The sequence below is a fragment of the Pleurodeles waltl genome, chromosome 7 (assembly GCF_031143425.1).
Source record: "Pleurodeles waltl isolate 20211129_DDA chromosome 7, aPleWal1.hap1.20221129, whole genome shotgun sequence".
In the NCBI taxonomy this organism is placed as follows: domain Eukaryota; kingdom Metazoa; phylum Chordata; class Amphibia; order Caudata; family Salamandridae; genus Pleurodeles; species Pleurodeles waltl.
The window spans coordinates 528,299,324-528,324,214 of NC_090446.1; the positions used below are offsets into that span (position 1 = coordinate 528,299,324).

General features: G+C 44.3%; 1 protein-coding gene across 1 annotated transcript in view; it reads left to right on the forward strand.

The window, feature by feature from the left end:
* The window catches only part of LOC138246908 (transmembrane protease serine 9-like), a 189,840-nt gene that overhangs the window by 147,837 nt on the left and 17,112 nt on the right, over nucleotides 1–24,891 (forward strand). Inside the window, exons 15-18 of the mRNA XM_069201654.1 lie at nucleotides 1,836–2,005; nucleotides 4,907–5,270; nucleotides 15,880–16,042; nucleotides 18,926–19,206. Coding sequence (XP_069057755.1) covers nucleotides 1,836–2,005; nucleotides 4,907–5,270; nucleotides 15,880–16,042; nucleotides 18,926–19,206 — 978 coding nt within the window. The remainder of the gene's footprint in view (nucleotides 1–1,835; nucleotides 2,006–4,906; nucleotides 5,271–15,879; nucleotides 16,043–18,925; nucleotides 19,207–24,891) is intronic.

Genomic DNA, 24,891 nt, shown 5'->3' on the forward strand with positions numbered 1-24,891 from the left:
TGTTATAGTCCTTATGAGCTTATTGAAAGTCTCCTGGAGTCTGGTGGGGGTGTCTGGGTCTATGTCAGGGTCTTTAGGAGGCTCTGTAAGCATTGATGTAGACTGTAAAGCCATGTGAGTGTCCGATGTGGAATATGTCAGTACTTGTTGAGAGTCTGGGAAGGTCCTTTTCAGATATTTGAGAGTCTATTGGGAGCCAGGAGGTATACAGGTAGGGCTATGTCAGGAAACTTTAGGGCTATGTGATAATCTGGTATGAGATATGTGAAAAACGATGTTGCTATGCAAGGATCAAAAGATTCAATTCATTTGTTTATTTATCATTAAAGCATGTTAAGCTTGCACGGTATGATAGACTGCCTCCAAAAATATAAAGGCCCTCATTATGACATTCACACGCCAATGCCATCACGCTATCAGGTCGCCTGTGCGGCCTGAACCTCACCGGCCCTATTATGGCTTTCCCGCTGGGCCGGTGGGCGGAAACAGAGTTTCAGCCCGCCGGCCCAGGGGGTAACAGGGCCTTGACATTGCAGCCGGCTCCTAATGGAGCCAGAGGCAATGTGGAGGTGCAGCGGATGCAGCAGCACCCATCGCGCAATCTACTGCCCGTAATTCGTGCAGTAGAATGCGCGATGGGGCTGTGCATGGGGGCCCCCGAGGCCCCTGTACCGCCTGCCTTTCCATGGTGGTGTTTACCGCCATGGACAGGCTGGCGGCTGGAGACTCGTAATCCCCAGTGCCCTGGCAGATTACAGCTGCCGGGACTGCCAGGCTGCAGGCTGGCAGCAGCCTGGTGATGTCGGGGGCTTTGACCGTGGCGGCTCTGCTGCGGTCATAATGTCGTGGTTGGACCGCCACTTTGGCGGCGGTCCAACTGCGACCGTGACCCTGGCGGTCTTGTGACCGCCAAGGTCATAATGACCCCCATAGTCACTTATTGTAAATTTGAATTGGAAACAGGACAAATAACAAATTTTCACCACATCAGTCTTCCGAAAGGTTGGATTGACAGTGAAGTTGTGTCACCTGGGTGGCTTCAGTAGTCACATAAGGGCATATTTATGAAAAGTGATGCATTATGTCATTTTTGCGGCAAATTGCATCCCCCTAAGGCCACCATGTGTGCGCCATATTTATGATACAGCGCAACATGGTGCACATTAGGGTACAAACATCAAAACCGTGACGCTCGTTTGGTGTTTTGCAGGATTAGCGCCAATATGTTTGATGCTAATCCTGTAAAGTGAAAGGAGGCCCATTGAAAGCAATGGGAGCGTAATTTTAACGCCTGCCTCAGGCAGGCATTAAAAATGACACTATGAATGGCACAGTGGAATCTCATTGATTCTACTGTGCCATTTTTCTGAGCCCCCTAATGCTGGAACATACTCTTGCATACATTACGCCTGGCGCTAGCATAATGTGGCGCAAGGGTTTGCAAAGTGGCACAATGCATGCATTGCACCACTTTGTAAATGTGGCGCAGCATTTTTCCAACCTAACACCACATTAGCGTAAAAAAATGACTTAACTTTGGCGCAAGGTGGCTCCAGGGGCTTCTTAAATCTGGCCCATAGTTTATTGACAACCCCAGAAACCTATATGTAAAGGGAATATGCATGTAATAAGTTAAAGGCAAGCAGAAATGGCCCAAAGGCACCGTGATATTTTCTGTAAACTGGAGGCTAAAGAAGGATAAGCCATACCAATGTCATTGCTCCAGAGGAAAATATTAAACACAGCAGTGGCCAAAAAGACAAAATTTGAGAAAATTTAACTTTAGTGGTGATAGGCAGATGGTAAGAGTTGATCTTCTTTTTCTTTTTGGGCAGTAAGCCTCCCATCACCCCAGACTCTGCAGGAGGTGCAGCTCCCAATCATCGACCCAACAACCTGTGACAACATGTACCACACAGGATCAGGGATGAGCCAACAGTACCAATTCATCAAGTACGATATGATCTGCGCTGGGTATCCGCAAGGGCAAAGGGACTCGTGCCAGGTAAGCTACTTCCCAAAGAGTAGAGCGGAGGGCTGTCAACTAACAAAAAGAATTAGATTGTTCAGCCTAGTAGTTTGTAGTGAATCCTAGTTTGTTTTAATGGGATACAGGAATTAGCTTAGCCTTTTGCTTGCAGGCTCGTGCAGCTGTCAGCTAGTGACTTTTACCCTACTTAGCTTGCTCTGTTTTAGCGCATTTATTTAATTAAATCTTTCAAAATGGCTGCTTTGTTTTTAGTTAGGCCTATGTTTTAGTTTTGCGTTATCAGTGCCACTGCGCTAAGGCGTCAATATCAAATGACCAAGATAAACAAACTGTAGGTGTTCACATTGGGTACTTTCCCTCTTCACGCTTTAGAGGGAATTGTTTATATAGATTACCGTCCCAAGCATGTCTTGTTATCTATTGTTTGGGAACAGATCTACGTCATGGGTCCAAGCAGATCTGTATAAATACTCCTCACTTAAACAGATAGTCAGAGGGATTCCAACCAGATGCCACTGCTGCTATCGATGCTGGACGTCGCCTTAACGCTGACCCAGTCTTCGTGTCCTTACGGAGTCTGAGTTAGAGACCTCATTCCAAGATAAAAAGTAAAAAGGGTTGGGGGGCTCTTCTCATGGACATGGCATTGGCAGATTAGGTTTAACACACCTAGCTCTCTTTTAGGTTAGGGATTAGGTACATGACATTAGGTTATTACAACATATTTCACATCTCATGTCATTACATATTATTGCAAGATGGTGGGGGTCTTTGTATTAATGACTCTTGTCTTTACCATTCTGTTTCTTGTACTGTTCATTATCCTAATCATTGCAGCCCATGCAACTTATCACAGATTGCAGTTTTGCTAAATAAAACTTATTGAAACCTTACTCCGTTTAACCACGACAAGCCCTGAGATGTCACACTCTTGAGTCCATGCGTAAAGGCTGCCACACCTCACCCTTTACTGTTTGGGTTTTTGGTGAGGTGCTGCTTGTGAGCCGGGAGGGTTGGGACAACAATTGCGATTTGTTGTAGGACTGGCATAGTCACCTACAAACATAAGTACTGTCATCCTTAAACCAGCAGTCTTGCCTAGAGCAAGAGTCAAACTACGACAAGTTTGAACTAGAAAAAGTACTTTAATCACACAGCATAATATAATACCACACAGTCACACAGCACAATTGGAGGAATCAGCCACAGGGTTGTGATTCTGCTTGCAAACTTCCTAGAGACACTTCATTCTTCAGTACCCTTCGCCCCTGTAACGGAGTTCTCCATTGTCTAAAGTCCCAGGCATTTAATTTAGGACTATGCACTGATAAGTCTCAGGTTCTTTTCACTAAAAACACCCATAAGGCATAGGTGTGCGCTGCAATTCAGTTCAATTTCACCTCTTTGCCAGTGCTCAGTAAGTCCTAACTTTTGTTCTGCAGACCTCGGTCTGCTCCTCACTCTGTCATTCCACTCACAGTTTTTCAGGACTCATGGTTACTTAGGTTCAGGTGTTGCAGTCAGTAGTAGTGTAGTATGGACACAGCCAGCAGTTCTTCTCCTGCTGTGGCTACTCTTGACTTGAAGGAGTGGAGATTTGCTTGGAACTTGGCAACTGGAAGATTGCAGCACAATGCAACTCTCGTCTTTGCCAGTAGCCTCCCTACACTGGATGCAGACATGATGCTGGGGTGATCGGAAAAGCTTAGGGGCTGAGCTTGACCTTGTGAAGGTCTTTAGCAGCTGTAGCCTCTGTGCTGATCTTGGCGATTAAGCATTCCTACTCCAATGACATCATTAACATTCTTTCAGTCACTGCAGAATGCCAATCACATATGGTTTTTGATACTCGCAAAACTCTTGATGAAATTCATGCCTAGAAACTTTCAGAGAAATTGGTGAATCCATTCCACACATGGGCCCCCAGGTCCCTTGTTATTGTTCAATGTCTATGGACAGTTTAAAATACTGCAGGATCAGTCACACACCTCAGCTCTCACAGCAGACAAACAGGCTTTTAGGTTTTAGGAAGACCATCAGCTCCTACAGCAGAAAGTGATGACTTACAGAAATGTCCTCTCACCTCTTGGAGGCAGGCTCTCATGCAGACCCTGGTCATACAGAAGTCCTTCAAGTATTCTGCAGAGCACTTTCTTACTTTGTTATGAAAACCTTGAAATTAGAACAAGCTTTGCTGGTTTGGAGCCCACTTTTCCGCTCATTTTCAAGACAGGGGATGTTGATCCACTGAGGGTGACAAAAGCATAAAGAACAGATGATGGATGGAATGAGGAACAAACCAAACATTCACACCCACCCCCAGTCACAGATCTGGGTTTAATGTGTTGTTTGTTTGCTCTCCATACCACCCCAGTTTGGACCCAGCCATATGCAAATCAGTCTTGATTCTGCTTCCCATGGGAGCAGTCCAGCCTGAACTGCCAGGCCCGGTCCTCCTTGGACCAGAAACAAGCATTCTGGATCACCCCTCATCAGCCAGGCTAGCTTGAACATAGTGACACAGTGAGCACACTTTGTGCTTTTAGGTGTTAGATCTGCCTAAGGTTTTGAAATTACACATCTTCAGTTCTACTGGTTTTTTTTGTTGTTCTGGTATCATTTTATTAATTGAAATGTACTGTATTTTCTAATTTCAGTTTGGGATATTTCTTGTGTTGTGTTTTCACTTTATTACTGCGTGTGCGGTGTACACATTCTTTACACATTGCTTTTAAGTAAAACCAGATTGCCTTTGTGCCAAACTACCGGAGAGTTAAGCAAAGATTTATGTAGTGACTTTTGTGGTTCACGCTGACAGATTGTGATTTGTGCCTAAGTTGGTCTTCCACCCTCCTCAACCAAAAATCCAATCACTTACATTCCATATTTATTAACCTGCTTTTATTTATGAACCAGGGTGATTCTGGAGGGCCACTAGTGTGCAAGTTGGGCAGCAGTTGGTTCCTTGCTGGAGTGGTGAGCTGGGGATATGGCTGTGCTGAGCCGAACCGCCCCGGGGTCTACACCTTGGTGACTGCTTATGACACATGGATAAAGCAACATGTACCGGAAGTGGAGTTCAGTCCTGCACCTACCCCAGGCGTGACGAATATGACTACAAAACCAACAGTCTACACCCAAACCACCATCACTTCCAATCTAATATCTGTAACAAGCAAAACATCTACTGTGCCCTCCTCCACAGCAACCACGTCAATGTCTACAGATTCCATGGCCAAGGCCTTCAGTTCACCTGCAGGCTCCACTGCCACAAGCACTGGTAAGTCTACCTAAACAATGACATCCCACTCCAAATGCACTGCTACATGCATCACTTCAAGTCAAACAAACAAAATCAACAATCTATTACAAACCTCCTTAACATCATTACTACAGCTTCTGTCTCAAACAAAACCTTGAGCATTCAAACCTTACTCATCCTCCACGAGACTGGGTAGGGGGAGTCTCTGATTAAACTGTGAAACATTTGAGATCTGTCCCTGACTATATTAGGGGGGGAAGATGTGGATAATTACCCTGTGGGAGTTGAGCAATCTGACCCAGTCTACATTGTGGTTGGTGACTGTTTTTTTCCGTGGTTACACTGCGTAAATTGATGTGTACCTCTGCTTGTACTGTGGTACGTGAGCAGGGGTGTAGCTTTGTCAGTAAGGTTGGGGGGAGTGAGCTTCAGATTGTCCGACAATCAGGGTGGCATATAGGGCCTGATTCTAATGTTGGCGGGCGGCGGGAGCCGCCCGCCAAGCTACCGCCGCTGAATGACCGCACCGCGGTCAAAAGACCGCGGCGGCCATTTAGACATTTCCTCTGGGCCGGCGGGCGCTCTCCAAAAGAGCGCCCGCCGGCCCAGAGGAAATGCCCCTGCAACGAGGACGCCAGCTCAGAATTGAGCCGGCGGAGTTGCAGGGGTGCGACGGGTGCAGTTTGCACCCGTCGCGTATTTCAGTGTCTGCTTAGCAGACACTGAAATACTTTGCGGGGCCCTCTTACGGGGGCCCCTGCCGTGCCCATGCCATTGGCACCCCCTACCCGTGGCACCCCCTACCGCCATCCTGTTCCTGGCGGGCGAACCGCCAGGAACAGGATGGCGGTAGGGGGTGTCAGAATCCCCCATGGCGGCGCAGCAAGCTGCGCCGCCATGGGGGATTCAAAGGGCAGCGGTAAACCGTCAGGAGACCGCCGGTTTGCCTCTTCCGCGGTCAGAATGCCCTGCGGGGCACAGCCGGCCTGTCGGCGGTGCTCCCGCCGACCCTGGCCGCCGGGGTCAGAATGACCCCCATAATGTTTATAAACATTATATGACAAGCATGGCACCTGAGAGCGGCCCATGGGGCAGTGGAAAGGAAGGGGTATGCGGATTAGTAGGAGTACCAAGAGAGAAAATACAATATTTTGTAAAATAACCACTATTTATGTTGAGTTACAAAATAGTGTGTGTATTTTAACAATTCCTGGTTAAATCTGACTGATATTTCACAATACCCTCCTGAAAGCTACTTTTTAAAACACAAAAATACATTTATTAGGGGGTGTAACCAGGGTTGGATTGGCAAAGTGGGTAGTTTGCCGCCGGGCTAATGGGCTGGTGTTAATGTGCCTGCTTCTAAACAAACTGTGTAACATGCAGATTACTGATTGGTATGTTACGCAGATATATCAGTGGGTTGCTGCTTTAACACAGAAGTCCTTCTGTTACTTGCAGTTCAGAAGTGACATTCCGTCCACTGTAGCATAGTAAGCTATGAATTAAGACCAAGGTGTTGCATACAAACTGCAGCAGATAGGAATAGAATTATATTATCTTTTTACCTGATCTTTCTCTATTCTAAGGTTGTCTAAAATGGTTCTTTGAGTGATAATAAAGTCTTATTAGGAGTGAATAGTAGGTCATATACTGGTTGTATTAAAAACAAGCACTGGCAAAGCCAATAGGTCTCGCTACGCAAGCCATTGGCTTTGTCAATGTTTTGGTCATGTTGCACAGCAGTGCAACTACTGTGCTGCATCGTTGAAATTGAAAAAAAAGCACTATGATGCAGCCAGCTGTGCCCTTTTCATAGTGTGTTTTTGTGTTGTGGCTGGTGGGTGGAGGCATGCAGTGTCAACAGGGTTGGGGGGAGGATCAACAACAGGAGGGGTGGAGAGATGGGTCGATGAAAGTTTTTTTTTTTTTTTTTTTTAAGAGCTGTGTGACACGGCCAGTGCCGTCTGCATCCTAACCCTTGTTTTATTGGTATGATGGGTGGGGTAGGGAGGCAACACAGACAATGGAGGTAGGACCTCAGAGGCAAGGAAGAAGATGGATAGTGGATTGTGGCAAGCAATAAGACAGACAGCGGGAGTGGGCAAGCAACAAGACGGATAGCGAGGGTGACAAGCAACAACAGGGAGAGTGGAAGGGAGAAAAAGCAACAATCCAGTTGGTGGGAGGGGGAAGCAACAGCACAGACAGTAGCTGGGGCCAAACAAAAACATATACAGTGGAAAGGGGGCAAGCAGCAACACAGACGGCAAGTGGGGGCATGCAACAACACAGAGAGCTGGAAGGTGCAAGCAACAACAGCAAAGGGGACAAAAGCACACAGGTAAAAGAAAGACACTGGGTGGAGAGAAGCACAGGAGGGAGACGGCCTTTAAACACATGCACTCCTATTAAGTGTTTGAACAAAAAGAAGAATGCAGCTCCAAAAGTGCATGCAGTGGAAGGACAGAAGTACTTGGTCAAGTTTCAGGGGAGGGACAAACACAAGGATAAGGGAAGCTGGTACGTGCTAACCAAAGAGGAACAAGCAAGAGAGAATGACGATGAAGCCAACCAATGGTAAGCAATGGGAGGGCTATAAGCCCATTGTAAGTTAACAAAATGTCTCACAAGCGACACTGCATCCACTGTTTCAAGTTATACCTAAAACGTTGGCAGAAACAAAGCAGAGCTGCCACTGAAAATTAAAGCCTTTTATTCTCTGAAACCCTTCTGTGGTGAATCATGAAGAGGAGGAATTTCAGAGCCACTTTTATGTCTTGTCTTTGTAGGTTGTTTTGCCAGAGATCTTGACCTAGCACCTTTCCCCCCGTGGTTTTGTGTTCAATTTGTGATTTATATGATAATCTGGATCAAAGACACAGTTGATTGGGAGTAGGTATCTCACTACGTTATTTATATGATAATCTGGATCAAAGACACAGTTGATTGGGAGTAGGTATCTCACTACGTTGTATAAGGTGTTGAGGCTGTTGACGCATCAGACCTTAATAAGTAAACTTACAAGGAGACGCGAATAGGTAGATGAACCTTTTGACTAACGCTTGAGATGTTCCCACCATATAGGCCCTGTACCATCGCAACTCAAAAAACAACTGTCAATTATTAACATCAGTTATCAACAATAATCAATAACATTAGTAATCAATAGGAGTCAGAAATTGACACACCATGACCTTGCAGTCATGAATAACCACACCTTTATGTAAAAGTTAGAATATTTATTTCCCTATATTAACAATGTTAATGTCACATAACTTAATCTCAAAATCAAATGATAAACATACAGAAACAACACTGGATGTCCGAATCTGTGAAAGAAACGCAATCTAATCAAGGCTTGAGCTACTACACATTCTAATAGTACAGTGCAAATTAATAGCAAGAATAACGGCGCAAATGATATCAAATACATTTAGTTTCAGCAAAGAAAAGAGCTCAAATGTTATTCCATATAGCGAATTTCATCAATGAGATCCTCAACTAGCATCAGATTAGAATTAGCATGTTGGGCTTCATGCAAAACAATTTAGCCAACACAAATTTGGAAAACATCTAACTGTGGCTCTATCAAAATATTGCGGTTGGTACCTAGAAAGAAAAAGCAAATAGACATGGCAAAACACATGTGCAACAATATACCTCTGCTCAATTGGATCGGCAAGCTAAGATAGTCTTCGTCCTCAGGACATCAGTTCGGTCAGCAAGGCATTATGATTCAGCATCAAAGTTCAGAAATGGCAAAGTCTTTTAAGCATTAAAGTTAAGCACGTCTCTTCTCAAGACGCACAAGAAAATAATGGGGGATGAATGGTGAATGGGATAATAGTGTCTTCTCAGTGCAGTCCCGTTAAGTTAGATTTCCTAAAACTACTTCCCAGTTCACTATTGGTCAAGGGATCGTATGTTCACACTTTGTCCCATAAAACTAAAACATCAGATCTACATTTTTTACTAGTACACGGTTCACGTGTCGGTGATTGGCTCTTCTTGTAATGTCCTCATCATCCGGCTCGTCAGGTAACAATATTGTTGCAGCTTATACTCCAGTCAGTGTCCCTATTGTTTTCTCCTGAGAAAGTCAGTCCTACACATGTTACATTTACAATGTTTCATTGAACAGAAACAGCATCTACTAGCATGGAGCTCTCATGAGAAAGACTTTAGTCACAAGCACATTAGATCAGTACAGTGGAAAATCACAGTTTAATTCTCTAAGCAGATATTTTATTAAACATTTACCAAGACCTCTGCTAAGTTAAGGCTTTCTATTAATAAAGCTAATACGTAATGCATTACCCTTAATATGATTTATTACTACATTAATCAAATATATGCTCAATATTTCATATTAATAAGCCATTAATAAGTATACATCGTGAACAGTGACGGCCACTCATCGTGGTCATACTTTCAAATGCATGCTTTATTTTTCCTACGTTATTACATTTTCTACTGAGGATACATGAATATTCATTAATAATTCTGTTAAAAATTTCCGCTTTAGCAAGGCCGCTGTAAGTATTCAGTTTTTACATTTGCAGTATATCTAGTTTTGATGAATGATACTGACCCTACAAGCTTTAAAGTGTTTAATTTACCACACATTTCTCCAAAAAGTAGATGCCTGATGCTAACTAAGCAATGTGTTGTGAAATGTCGCGCACCCCGAATGCGGCCCACATTTTTTTGGGTTGTCTGGGTCTATTTTTGGTCCCAATATGACCCTTGGTGTAACACCCCAAATACCCTCCTGACGCTACGCCCTTGTTGGTGAGAAGGGTGTCCAACTATAGGAAATTAGTGGTCTGTGCAGATTTTACTTTGTTTGGTGTCTTTGAAAGAAATCATAGAATCTCAACGAAAACATAGATAGAATGATGTCCTCTCTTTTAGGTATTGTGTTGACTGGGCCTTTAAAGGCTGGTAAGAAAAACATGTGGTACGTTACAAAATCATTTTTCTCTAAGGGTATATTTGTGTCTTAGATTTGGCAGAACTCTTACAAAAAGCACCCAAATAGAGAGAATAAAGGGATTGCATGCAGTACATATGATCATTAGTAATCCAGGAATGGTCAAATTTACAAAGGCTGCCACAAATTTTCACTTTTTCATCTCAAACTCAAGAATCGTTCCCACAACATGTGCAACCCCGAATCACATCAAATGTGTTCCATATCGCAGCTCTATGTTACACAGATTGAGTAAAGGTCCTGTGAAGCGCCATCTTTCTTGCATTTTGCCTTCGGTTGAAGTTGAATTCAGTTAATTGCAGATTTTGTCAGTCTTTATAGCATTGTGCACATTAGCTGAACCTCTACAACACCCAATCCAAAATCAAACATAGGTGGCCTGAGTATTCAGTGAAATACTCTTTGATATCTCTTATGTAGCGTGAGTCATGATCAAGCCTAACCTCTGATGGAGGTTGTAGGAGGCTGGACTGGCTTGTAGTGAGTACCAAGGGGTACTTACACCTTGCACCAGGCCCAGGTATCCCTTATTAGTGTATAGGGTGTCTAGCAGCTTAGGCTGATAGATAATGGTAGCTTAGCAGAGCAGCTTAGGCTGCACTAGGAGACATGCAAAGCTCCTACAGTACCACTAATGTCATATGCACAATATCATAAGAAAACACAATACACAGATATACTAAAAATTAAGGTACTTTATTTTTATGACAATATGCCAAAAGTATCTCAGTGAGTACCCTCAGTATGAGGATAGCAAATATACACAAGATATATGTACACAATACCAAAAATATGCAGTATAGTATTAGAAAACAATGCAAACAATGTATAGTTACAATAGGATGCAATGGGGACACATAGGGATAGGGGCAACACAAACCATATACTCCAAAAGTGGAATGCGAACCACGAATGGACCCCAAACCTATGTGACCTTGTAGAGGGTCGCTGGGACTGTAAGAAAACAGTGAGGGTTAGAAAAATAGCCCACCCCAAGACCCTGAAAAGTGAGTGCAAAGTGCACTAAAGTTCCCCAAAGAGCACAGAAGTCGTGATAGGGGAATTCTGCAGGAAAGACCAAAACCAGCAATGCAACAACGATGGATTTCCAGACGAGGGTACCTGTGGAACAAGGGAACCAAGTCCAAAAGTCACGACCAAGTCGAGAGTGGGCAGATGCCCAGGAAATGACAGCTGTGGGTGCAAATAAGCTGCTACTGGACAGTAGAAGCTGAGGATTCTGCAGGAACGACAAGGGCTAGAAACTTCCCCTTTGGAGGATGGATGTCCCACGCTGTGGAGAGTTGTGCAAAAGTGTTTTCCTGAAGAAAGACTGCAAACAAGCCTTGCTAGCTGCAAGTCATGTGGTTAGGATTTTTGGATTCTGCTGTGGCCCAGGAGAGACCAGGATGTCGCCAATTGCATCAGAGGACAGAGGGGGTGCCCAGCAGGACGAGGAGCCCTCTCAGAAGCAGGCAGCACCTGCAGAAGTGCCGGAAAAGGCACTACAAAGAGGAGTGAAACGGTGCTCACCTGAAGTTGCACAAAGGAGTCCCAAGCCGCCGGAGGACAACACAGGAGGTCGTGCAATGCAGGTTAGAGTGCCGTGGACCCAGGCTTGGCTGTGCACAAAGGATTTCCGCCGGAAGTGCACAGAGGCCGGAGTAGCTGCAAAAGACGCTGTTCCCAGCAATGCAGTCTGGCGTGGGGAGGCAAGGACTTACCTCCACCAAACTTGGACTGAAGAGTCACTGGACTGTGGGAGTCACTTGGACAGAGTTGCTGGATTCAAGGGACCTCGCTCATTGTGCTGAGAGGAGACCCAGGGGACCGGTGATGCAGTTCTTTGGTGCCTGCGGTAGCAGGGGGACGATTCCTTCGACCCACGGGAGATTTCTTCGGAGCTTCTAGTGCAGAGAGGAGGCAGACTACCCCCACAGCATGCACCACCAGGAAAACAGTCGAGAAGGCGGCAGGATCAGCGTTACAGAGTTGCAGTAGTCGTCTTCGCTACTTTGTTGCAGTTTTGCAGGCTTCCAGCGCGGTCAGCAGTCGATTACTTGGCAGAAGGTGAAGAGAGAGATGCAGAGGAACTCTGATGAGCTCTTGCATTCCTTATCTAAGGAATTCCCCAAAGCAGAGAGCCTAAATAGCCAGAAAAGAGGGTTTGGCTACTTAGGAGAGAGGATAGGCTAGCAGCACCTGAAGGAGCCTATCAGAAGGAGTCTCTGACGTCACCTGCAGGCCCTGGCCACTCAGAGCAGTCCAGTGTGCCAGCAGCACCTCTGTTTCCAAGATGGCAGAGGTCTGGAGCACACTGGAGGAGCTCTGGGCACCTCCCAGGGGAGGTGCAGGTCAGGGGAGTGGTCAATCCCCTTTCCTTTGTCCAGTTTCGCACCAGAGCAGGGCTGAGGGTTCCCTGAACCGGTGTAGACTGGCTTATGCAGAAATGGGCACCATCTGTGCCCATGAAAGCATTTCCAGAGGCTGGGGGAGGCTACTCCTCCCCTGCCTTAACACCTTTTTCCAAAGGGAGAGGGTGTAACACCCTCTCTCTGAGGAAGTCCTTTGTTCTGCCTTCCTGGGCCAAGCCTGGCTGGACCCCAGGAGGGCAGAAACCTGTCTGAGGGGTTGGCAGCAGCAGCAGCAGCTGCAGTGAAACCCCTGAAAAGGCAGTTTGGCAGTACCCGGGTCTGTGCTACAGACCCGTGGGATCATGGGATTGTGCCAACAATGCCAGGATGGCATAGAGGGGGCAATTCCCTGATCTTAGACATGTTACATGGCCATATTCGGAGTTACCATTGTGAAGCTACACATAGGTAGTGACCTATGTGTAGTGCAAGCGTGTAATGGTGTCCCCGCACTTACAAAGTCCGGGGAATTTGCCCTGAACAATGTGGGGGCACCTTGGCTAGTGCCAGGGTGCCCACACACTAAGTAACTTAGCACCCAACCTTTACTAAGTAGAGGTTAGACATATAGGTGACTTATAAGTTACTTAAGTGCAGTGAAAATGGCTGTGAAATAATGTGTGCATTATTTCACTCAGGCTGCAGTGGCAGGCCTGTGTAAGAAATGTCAGAGCTCCCTATGGGTGGCAAAAGAAATGCTGCAGCCCATAGGGATCTCCTGGAACCCCAATACCCTGGGTACCTTAGTACCATATACTAGGGAATTATAAGGGTGTTCCAGTATGCCAATGTAAATTGGTGAAATTGGTCACTAGCCTGTTAGTGACAATTTGAAAGAAATGAGAGAGCATAACCACTGAGGTTCTGGTTAGCAGAGCCTCAGTGAGACAGTTAGTCATAACACAGGTAACACATACATATAGGCCACAAACTTATGAGCACTGGGGTCTTGGCTAGCAGGGTCCCAGTGACACATAACAAACATACTGAAAACATAGGGTTTTCACTTATGAGCACTGGGCCCTGCCTAGCAGGATCCCAGTGAGACAGTGAAAACACCCTGACATACACTCACAAACAGGCCAAAAGTGGGGGTAACAAGGCTAGAAAGAGGCTACCTTCTCACAGAGGTACTTCAGGGTGCAGGAGTAAGCAACCACAATGAAATAGAATGGAAACGAGTGCACTATACTTGCTAGATAGCAATAAGGTCCTGGAAGAGCCATCAATAAATTGCCAGCCATCCAAAATAGTCGAATTTGGATAAAAAGTCAGTTAAAATTGTAAAACAAGAAAAGCATGATACAATAGACTTTAACCATTCAGAGTTTCCAGAAGAGGCCTCAACTAGGTAAGATGCCCAAACTGGATAAAATATTTTGGTCAACATTTTTGTAGGATGATGTTTCTTTTCTTGATATCATGCCATAGAGCCCCATCATTGATGTATTTCTTACACTCTTCCAGTCAGTGACAGTCTTTTTCACAATACATTTTGTTGGGCCATGGCACAACCTACAGCATATACCGAGTTTTGTGGCGGAAGTTCTAAGCTTTCATTAGCTTTTAAATTCGTCTTCCAAAAGGAGCCACAGTCCATCACGACTTAGAAAGTCTGGGCGTTACACCAACGAGCTCTGCTTTTGCAGGGCTTCCAGGCACTTGGTAGAGCAGCCATACAGATACAGGCTCCCAAAGATGTTAGCAATTTTTATCCTAGCAGGGACTTCATTAACAAGCCAACTCTTCTGTTTGGCTTGGGGGCCTTAAAATTTTCAAAGTTGGCGAGCGTGTCATTTCACAAGGAATTGTCCTGGCAACATTCACATTTTGCAGCAGCGAGACTTTAGACTTTGCTTTATGGCTTCCCAGATCTCATGCCACAAGTCTTGTTTTCCAAAATATCCTAAAATCAACCTTCTTGGGCAACGTCTGTATAGCTCTTTTGTTCTCAAAGTTGATTTACCGCAACTGTTCTACCACCACACGTGTCAGAGCAACAAGTAGCTTCTGTTACTGCATTAGTGCCGTGTGTGATCTCTGCATGGAAGGACAGACAGCACAAAGCCATCTTCTGCTTCATGCAATATGCGGCAGTCCTTCTGCTGAGGCGCCATGAGGCATTTTCCTGAGGAAGCTACCACGAGGTCAAATCTCTGCCAAAAGTGAATTTCCCAAGTCATCTATGTTACAACTTTCAGAAAGTAGTCTTCAAAAATTCCACTCTAATCTGAAGTGTGTATTATTAGTCTTGGCCAGCCCTCTGGTATTCAAAGATGTCAGCTTGTTTCAAAGAAATAGGTTTCACGGTCGTTGGCTTCATGCTTAATGTGTGCTGTGGATTAATGGAAAATTGCACATTGTGACACTTAGGAAATGTTATCAGTGCCTTCATTGCACATTTGCAAGTAACACTGGTTGGCCAGAACATACAGCTGCTGATGTCCAAGGTATCTAACGTAAGGCACTTTTACATGAATTCTTTTCGTGTTCATTCGATAACAGTTGCTACTAGGTCTCAAGCTCTTGCATGCTCTCGGTCATCAGATTTGTAGTAGATCATGTCTTGTGCCTCTGTGTCACACATTGCCCTTATGGGGCTACCTGGTGTGTTCTGTGACAAGTGATCCCATGTCCAGCGTTGGGGTTTATGGTTAGAGGGGCAGGGGACCGAGAAGACGCTGGTATTTGTCCTGGCTGCCGATGGCGCTGTGTTATGAGTTCTCACACGTATGATGTATTGCATCCTTTTACATCTCACCAATAGACAGCTTTGGGTTCTCTTATGCCTTCAGAACGAATACAAGTTGTTTGTAATTACATAGGAGAAACTGCTGGAATCAGCTCAACCATTCAACAAAAGTACTTACTCAACCAGACAGGCAATAGGCAGACATTAATTCACCAGTTACCGCACAGGAAATGCTTAGACTCATTACTCTGAGGAAAACAAAAAGAACATGGGTGGTATGCAAATCTGCATTGGTCCTGTTCCAATAGGAACAATGCAGCCCAAACCTCCAGCCCAGGTCTCCTCTGAATGGAAGGGCTCACTAATCATCAAATGAAGAAGAGTATCATCAACACTGGTAGAAAAACTGCTTCTTTCCCTAAAACCTTAAATCCGGGTGCTGGTCGCAGAGACCACAGATTATTTCTGTATGAATCTCATGTTGGGGTTCAAGCTCTGACAAGTTGGACATGTTCTCCTTTCCAGGTTGCGGATCACCGGTAATCTCTGGGAAGATTGTGGGTGGCCTGGACGCCAGTAACGGGCAGTGGCCCTGGCAGATCAGCCTGCAGCAAAATGGGAACCATGTGTGTGGGGGCTCCCTGATCACGGAAAGATGGGTGTTAACGGCAGCGCACTGCTTCCCCAGGTAAGAATACAAAGAAGGTGTGGTGGTGGGACACCCATAGGATGTTTCAGGACTGGGGTAAGTGATCTGCTTTAGTAAAGGGTCTGAACTGATGTATTCTGTGGTGTGATTGATTACTGTTGGAGAAGGGCGGAACAGATTAAAGTAAATGTTTACCATAATGAGCAATGACACAGTCATTCATATATGAGTGGACCCTATCGTTCCTTCATCACTTAACCCAAAAAATCAGGATCGCTTCAATTAAACCTAAACAACAAAGGATTTCACCAGGCTAACCACCTCACAGACTTTCAGGAGTAGATGTGGGGCAGCCCGAGGGTTGATACTATTCTACAATTCTGAGATTTATGTCGAATTTAGTCCAAACAAACAAGACAATATGCAGCACTGGAAGAAGGAGAACTACTTCTGACTTAATGTTGCTCAAATAAATATTCTGGGGCTTGGTATTGCTGCAGAAAAGGCCTTCCCAGTTTCCTGGCTAAATGCCAGGCTCTGTATCCTATGCCCGCTGCACATGGCCGAAGGTCGTGCACTATGAGAGTTTGATGATACAGCAGTAGACACATAGGCGGAAGGGCACAGGGTCAAGTCAAAGAATGTGCACAGTTGGGGTTGGTTATTGGAGGTCAATGTAATATGTTATAAAAAAACAAAGTTCACTGAAAAACTGTAAGGGCATGTTGTTGTTTCTTTTGCTCATAACATTAAGATATGTTAAATAATTCCAGTAACTCCTTTAAATATCACAGTTAAAATTAAGAAAGAGTCGTGAAATTAAACAGAAAAACTCGTGAGACTGTCCAGATCTGGTCAGCTACACAAATCATAAATTGCACCCTCCCGTGAAAATCACAACCCACCTCCTAATTGGACTACTTATGATGTCACAATATTCATACTAAACAGACCAAGATAGTCTCATTAAGTAGCAACACATAACCAAAAAAATAATACTGCATCAATAGTTGTATCAAAGGTAAAATTATATTTAGTGTCACCAGTGATAAGAGTGATGTTATTTGTGGTAACCTCTATCAACTTGACAATAAATGTGGACTTAAGGACTCATCTGAGTTTGGCAAGTGGGAGGCTCTGCTATACCTTAGTTGTTCTCTAACCCTCTCAAAATAGTGCTTCCTTCCTACTTAGAAGTGGTGTGATTACCGTTTTTCCGCTGGAAGAGCATCAGATAGCTCTGACATCAGAAATCTTTGAACTGGTGGCCCATTCGCCAATTGGCCTTCGGGACATGTCACAGTTTCCTGCCCATTTTACCACGGAGATATCTACCAGGTAATTGGGGGTCCTTGATAATTGTGGTCCACTAGCCATCCATCAGGGGAGCGCAGGCCAGGGCCCCTGCTGAATTAACGGGCTGGTGAGCCAATGAGTAACCTTTCAGTGTCTCAAGGAGGCCCTAGGTCTCCCACTCGTTTGGCAGATATCATGTAATTGCCAAGTCCTCGGCTGTTTGATTAACACATAAATGCCGTATGTGTGAAGATGTGAACATTATTTTCTATTCCTTACACTCCAGTTCCAGCTTCGTTTCTTTGATGATTTTAGCTATGCTTGATAGGAAACTTTTAATCTGGCATTTTTGATGGTCAATTTACTGTTTTCTTTTGTAAATGAATATATATCCCATGAAATAATGGCTCCTCATCCTTCTAAGGTTTTTAAAATTAGTCTCTTCTAGTTGACTGATAATAGCTGTTTACAAAACAAGAAATCAGTTGGAAGAAGCACTGCATAACTATTATTATTAATAATTTGTACTTTAAGGACTGGCTGTGTGGTGAAAAGTTCTTGTCTCAGATATGTGAATCTGTTCTCATAAACCTATTGTCTGTGTGTCCTTTTTAATAATTAAACTATTTGCGTGTCAAAATGGATCCCATTGTTTATTTCTTAGTATTAGGAAGCAGTAGTCTAACTGGAAAATATCAATCAATCAGTCATATTTGTAGAGCACAGCACTAGCACCCCTGAGGGTATCTGGCGCTGGGGTGTGATGTCTCCATCAAAAAGCCAGGTCTTGAGTTTCTTCCTGAAGTTTGCTAAGGAGGATGCTGTTCAGAGGTGGAGGGGAAGGCCATTCTAGGTCTTAGCAGTGATGTAGGAGAAGGGATGGCCACCGCTGCGACTGCGATGGATTCGGGGTGTGTTTGTGAGGGTTAGCACAAAGGAGCGTAGGTGGCTAGCTGGTCAGTGGAAGTTCAGTTGGTGGTTGATGTAGGCAGGCCTTTGATCATATAAGGCTTTGTAGGTGTGTATGAGGATCTTAAACTGATATCTCTTCTGGATGGGAAGCCAGTGGAGGTCTCTGAGGTGGGAGGTGATGTGGGCTCTTTGGGGAGCTCCAGGACGAGTCTAGCCATCGTGTTCTGAAATGGCTGGAGGCTTTTGACGAGTGGGTGGAGATGCTGGTGTAGAGTGTGTTGTCATTTTCTAAGAGGCTGGTGACAAGGTCCTGGATAACGCATTTCCTGGTGGTGACTGGGATCCATCTGAAGATTCTGTGGACCATGCTGAGGTGACTATGTTGATTTGTCTCTTCATGATCAGTTCGCTGTTGAGGATGATGCTGAGGTTGCATGTGTGGTCTGTTGGCCTGGAAGTTGGTCGGAGTTCTGCTGGCCACCAGCTGTGGTCCCATGTGGATGTGTTTCTCCCAAAGATCAGTACCTCTGTTTTGTCGGAGTTGAGTTAGAGGCAGTTTGTTCTCATCCAATTGGCTATGTTGGAAAATATGCTGCACATATTAGTAGTTATTGCAGAGCCAATAGATTTATGTATGATTCATGTGCAAAGCTATTATTCCCAAAGAGTATTTTCAGGACTGTAGTTCTGACTATTGTTTGCATTTATTTCCAGCATACCAGTCAATGTCTCCGTCTTCCGCATTTATCTTGGCGCCTACCAACTCATGCAAAATAGCATCAACCCCAACGTGATTTCTGCTTCTCTGAAGACTGTGATAATCAACTCAAACTACACTGTGGAAGGGTCCAGTGGTGACATTGCCCTCCTTGAGCTGGAGACTCCTGTCCAGTTCACCAGTTACATCCTGCCAGTGTGCCTGCCTGCTCCCTCAGTCCAGTTCCCAGCTGGGATGAACTGCTGGGTCACCGGCTGGGGATTCACCCAAGATGGAGGTAATGAACAAGTGTGGGTTAAGCTGATGTACAGGTCACTGTTATACTCCCCTATTACTGGCTCATAAAAACACACATCCTTCATCTTTTAGGCCATGTCTCGCTAGATGCTATTCCTTACAAATGTTCACAGTGAATTTCGAGCAGTCATCCTCTTCATAGCTACATGTTTCAGTCAGCGAGGGCATAAGATAGCTAGCTGAGGATATATGTGGCGGTCTGTAGCACATAATATTTGTGCACCCTCCTTCTCCTCATTATTCCAAGATGCAGGACAGGTATAGGAAAGATCCTTTAATTTATAGATAACAGTCATTTTCTCTTGCTGCCTTTTATTGACCACCCTGCCCATGATAATCTTCTTTTGGCGAACAGTATACGAAACCTTCCATCTATGGGTAGCTCCTAGTGATCAGTCCCCTTTTCATTGCTGCAAATCATCTATCCTTTGGGAGTTATAGACTGAGCAGAACAACACCCGGGGCTGTTAATTTTGGAAGATTTCCACAAAAGAGTCTCATTTAGAAGGATCACACACAACTGAAGTAACAACACACAACCCTGATATTCCCTTGCTTGCCTTGCATGCCTGCCCTATGTCAGGTATTTGAAAAAAGAGTTTACATAACCTACCAACAGAATGAAGATGCTGTCTGGCAAAGCCAAGCAGAAATGTCTAACACTTGCTTTTGTAGAGTGACCTGGTGGTGGATTTCCACAAAGCCACAAGGACATCAGCTTATCAAAGAACGAGCCTTATTTGGCATAGACTAGCTATACATGTACCAACTGCTCAAGCAAATTGATTGTAAGGAGGATGTGAGACCACTCCCCTGTGCATGGATAAAATGTTTTGGCAAAGAGGAAGCTGGATGACTTCTCTCTGAATGAGATTTAGGATAATAACTGACACCATGTGGGTCTAAGGTAGATAGGTTAGTAAAATGAATTGTTCTCAAAATAGATGTAGCAAAAGTAAAATTCAAATCAACATGTTAACTTGCTTCAACTTCAACCAATTTCGTATTAAAAAAGCAAACATTTGATATAGAAAAATATCATTGTCATACTTCTATTCAATAAAATAGGTTTGATATTTAAAATAAACTAAATTTGCATAAAACTACCAATATAAAGTGCAGACATACAAATAATGACACAATCATTACTATACTACACATTCATTATTGCTACACTTGCTGCTCTTAAACCTACTTGGAAAGCAACCAAGCTTGTAAAATAAATGTGACCATCAAGATATTTGTTGGTACCTTATTTGTTTTCTAGCAAAGTTGTGAGGGTGAATTGAAACCACCCACAGGCTCCCTGCAGATCTCACAAACAGAGTGAGGTTTCTAAAATATTAAGAAGAGGATTCTGAAGAGTGCAATGATCTTCGGGTTGTGGGACACCCAACAGAGTAGAAAGAAACAACATGGTGAATTACCTCAAGAACTGGTTGAAACTGAGGTGGCACCTCAGGGACTCTCCACATTCTATGTGCTGGAAAGGGCTCTGAGAGTACCAGTACATTGCACACCACCTGGCTCACCCAATCGAGTGGTGGCACGCTTACTTCATTGCCAGGACAGGCATGTGTTAATTTAAAGGGCCCAGACACTTGTACAATTCAAAATGGAAAACATTACAATCTTAACCTTACCAGAGGCAGAACAGCAAAGAATAGTGTCTTTCATGGAAGATTAAGAAACTCATGTGCATGGTAGAAGTATGATATGTGCTATTATTCCCTGTGAAGCTAAAGATAATGGGCAGTTACAGAACATCCTTCTTCACTACTGTACCAAAAGATGGAACTTTATGAGGCTCAAAAAGACAGATACAGCCAAAGATACCAAGCACCAAAGCAGCAGAGACGGGGAAAGTTCCAACATAACTAAAAGCAGCCTTCGTGGTATCAGGCTAGGACCAAGAATGTGGCAGTCATAGAGTCAAGGATCACATTCCAGTCCAGGGCAACATTCAGGAAGCATCCTCATGCTCTACTAGACCTGGATTGAACACTGAACTCTATCTGTGTGGAGACTCTGACCTCCATCAAATAACCCCAAGACCAGTAGGCTCTACTGTTGCTTAAGATAACATCCAATGCATGTTTTCCAGTTAAATCTGTTCTCCAAGAGGGAGGTCTGTGACCAAAGTGGTTCATAGATATGTAAGCATGTTGGGGGTGATGAAGTGTGGCTGGAGAGAGGGAGAAGATTGGGAGTGAAAGACATTCACTAGATTCCTTCTCTCATTGGTGGAAGAAAGGCAGGTTTTGTTTTTACTCTTGTTTAGATGGATAACCATTGCTTTCCTGTTCTGAGAGATGGGATTTGAGGATAGGTCTTTGTTGATCATGAATGGTCAGTTCGTGGGAATGATTGGTGGGTCTAGGGGTGACTTTGCCAGGGTCAACAAGCACATTTGTAACTCAGTTGCCTTATGTCTTAAGCGCATTCTGATAGCTGGCTTAAAAAATGTGCACAGTTTATGTGGAGCGTTGGGGAACGAACTCTATAGCCTGGTATTTCAAGATACAGTCCTCTTTTAAACACAGGGTCCAAATAGTGTTCCTGTTGTCGGTACACATCAAGAAAAATGGAACTGAAAAACTATAGTGCTGATGGAGGGGCCAGGTATTTGTAACTGTGGGTCCTAATCTGATGTCCTAATCTGGGTAGGACATGGAGCCCCATTCACATAACTGAGCTTTAAATTGATAGGGAGGGCAGGTTTGTTGTGCTGAATTGTAGAGTGGATGAGTAAGGCATTGTACCGAGGACCACATGTCCTGCTTAGCGCCATTATTTAACGCCTGGGTCAGTGCAGGCGTTAAGGGACCTGTGGGCCATATTCCATGGTCAGAGACCATGGAAACAGCCCACAGATGCCTTTCCCTGCACCCAGGGACACCCCCACCCACACCTGGGGGGACCCATCCCAGGTAAGTTTTTAGACTTGTTTTTAAAAGTGCCGTAGGGGGACCTAACTTGGGCCTCCCTACATGGCACTGTGCCCAATGGCCATGCCCAATGGACATAAGTCCCCTTGGCATGGCCATTGGGCAGGGGGGCATGACTTCTGTCTTTATTAAGACAGGAGTCAGTCCATGGGGGTTGTGCATCAAAAAATGACGCTAGTCAGGTTAGAGTCATTTTTCTGACTCTAACCTCACTATCGCCATTCTTTGACGCACAACCCCCTGTTTTCCCTATGCCTCCCCCACCCGGTTAGCGTGATTTATTTTGACGCTAATCAGGCCTTACTGCCGGCTAGCATCATTCCTTAAATATGATGCCGGGCTGGCATCCAGAAATGGCGCTAGCCGGCAGTAAGCTTTTTGACGCAAGCCTGCGCTAATGCAGGTTTGCGTCAAAAAGTATAAATCGGGGCCCAAATTTTCTGTGACACTTTCAGTAAAACTCTACAGTACTGTTTCTGAGAAAATGAGAACACTGACTCTAATGTGCTAGTGAAATGGGAGGCCTTCAATATAGCTGTTAGGGGCCACTATATAAAGGTAATGGTGAGTATAAGGAGAGCATTGGAAAGTGAATTGAGTGCTCTAGACAAAAATGACTCATAACAAATATGGATCATGACCTCCCACCAGCTCACACTCTTCCCTGAAAAGGAAAAAATACACTCCACGATAATTGAGGAATTAAAGTGCTTCAATTATCCTTAATACATGGAGATGACACATACAGAAGGGTAGAAAGCTGAGTATTTACTTGAGGGGTTAACTAAACCTGACCTATGAAGTGTGACCATCACACAGGTGAGGAACAATCAAGAAATTGCTGTACACACACAAAAGAACATGAATGACATGTTCTTGAAATACCATGTCAACTTATTCCAGGAATATAAAATAGCACCATCTGGTGCTTAGATAGAGTGACTCTAGGTCACATCCCACAGGAATCTCAGGATGCTCTGAACAGCCTGGTAACTGGGCTGGAGGTGAATGAGGCATATGACAGACATATTTATAGGTAATGCACTTTAATCTGAAGGCTTACTTGTCAAATTTTGTATGGTCTTCAAGTAAGTGCTGGTGCCGTGATTGGTGATAATGTACTCACCTACTCTACACCTGGGTTGCCTCTCAGAATCAACCAGGGAGGCTAGTGTAGGGATATTCAAGGGGGGGGGCGGGGCGCACCACTGGTGGATGATTACACACCACCATACTGTATCCAGATGACCTGCTGCTGTTTTTGATGATAGTTCTGCGTTAATTGATTACCTTGAGGAATGTGGGAGAATATCAGGCCTCAGAACAACTGTTGAAAACCTTAACTTTCCTGATTCCACAAAATATAGAAGATAGCACCACCCCTCCACAACAACTCACTGTCGGCATGTCCTGGGAATCACACACCTCTAGATATCTGGAGGTACACATCTACTGCTCAGATGAAGATCTTAGGGCTAGGAATTTGGTTTGACTATTAAATTCCTAAGCAGATGTGTTGAATTCTGGAAATCATTTCCCCTGTCGGTCATTGACCAGAAGTGCTAGCTAAAATAATAATACTTCCTTGGCTACTTTTCTGTTTTATCAGTATGCCAGTATCGATACATTAGGCTGTTTTAGCAACCTGGTCACTCTCTTAGCTGAGCTGATCTGAGGTTCACACAGACATAAATGGCATTTAGTAGGTTGAACTTTCAGTGACGGAAGGCAATCTAGGTGATCTGGGCTTAGAACTTTATTTCTTAGTTGTGCTTTTACAGTGTGAAACCCAGTGGTTGGATGCTGCACACTTGATGGAAATATGAATACCGTAGGTTAGCTGAGAAGATGGTGTTCTGGCTAATCTGTTTATAGGAAGGAGGGTCAATGAGAGAAAGCACACCACTTACTTTGTATTGCTCTGTAGTATTATAAAACTTCTGTGCTACAAAAACAAACCTCCACCCCTGATGCCTCAGTCCTTCTACTGGTGGGCCTACTGAGACCCTAGGGATTGTTCAGAGCCGGGGATATGAAAGTCTGGACAAAGGTGGGATTGAGGTCTGTGAGGAATAGCAGCTCCTTCAGAGACCTGAACATTTTGGCCTTTTCTGATGAAGGAAAATTTATTCCCAGCAGGTCAGTTCTTGCTCTGTGGTGCAATTATGAACTCACTATGTAAATAAATGCAGGGCTAAAAACATTGAACCCCAGACACATGTAGTATTACGATTACTGTCAACAAAAACTGAGGAGCAGAAATTAGCAATCTTGTTCTATAAAGCCATTCTCTCTGTGACGTGCTTAAATTTAGAATGGGAATCTGATCTGGGAAGGGAAGAATCTCTTTAATATACACACTAGGTTGCTAGGCTAGGAACCCACTACCCCCTGAGTTGTTGTGAACACAAAATCTAAGTATCCCCAATTTCCCCTATCTACATTAGAGATACCTAGCCCACACCAGAATCAACAGAATTTATTAACTACAAAGAACTGCCCTAGATGCAAGGAAGGTCAGGTCTTTCTATTTGTAGGCTGTCCTGTTTTCAGTGTTTTTCTAGTGAATTCAGTTGTGTTTTTGCAGTGTTGTCCAAACGTTTGGTAATCAATTCTTATCAGTGTTTATTCAACTGACTGATCCCCAAAATTGACAAAACTGTGTTTTCCCAGTGTTATTTTTGCAGTGATTGCTACAAAGCATAGATTTAAAGGAG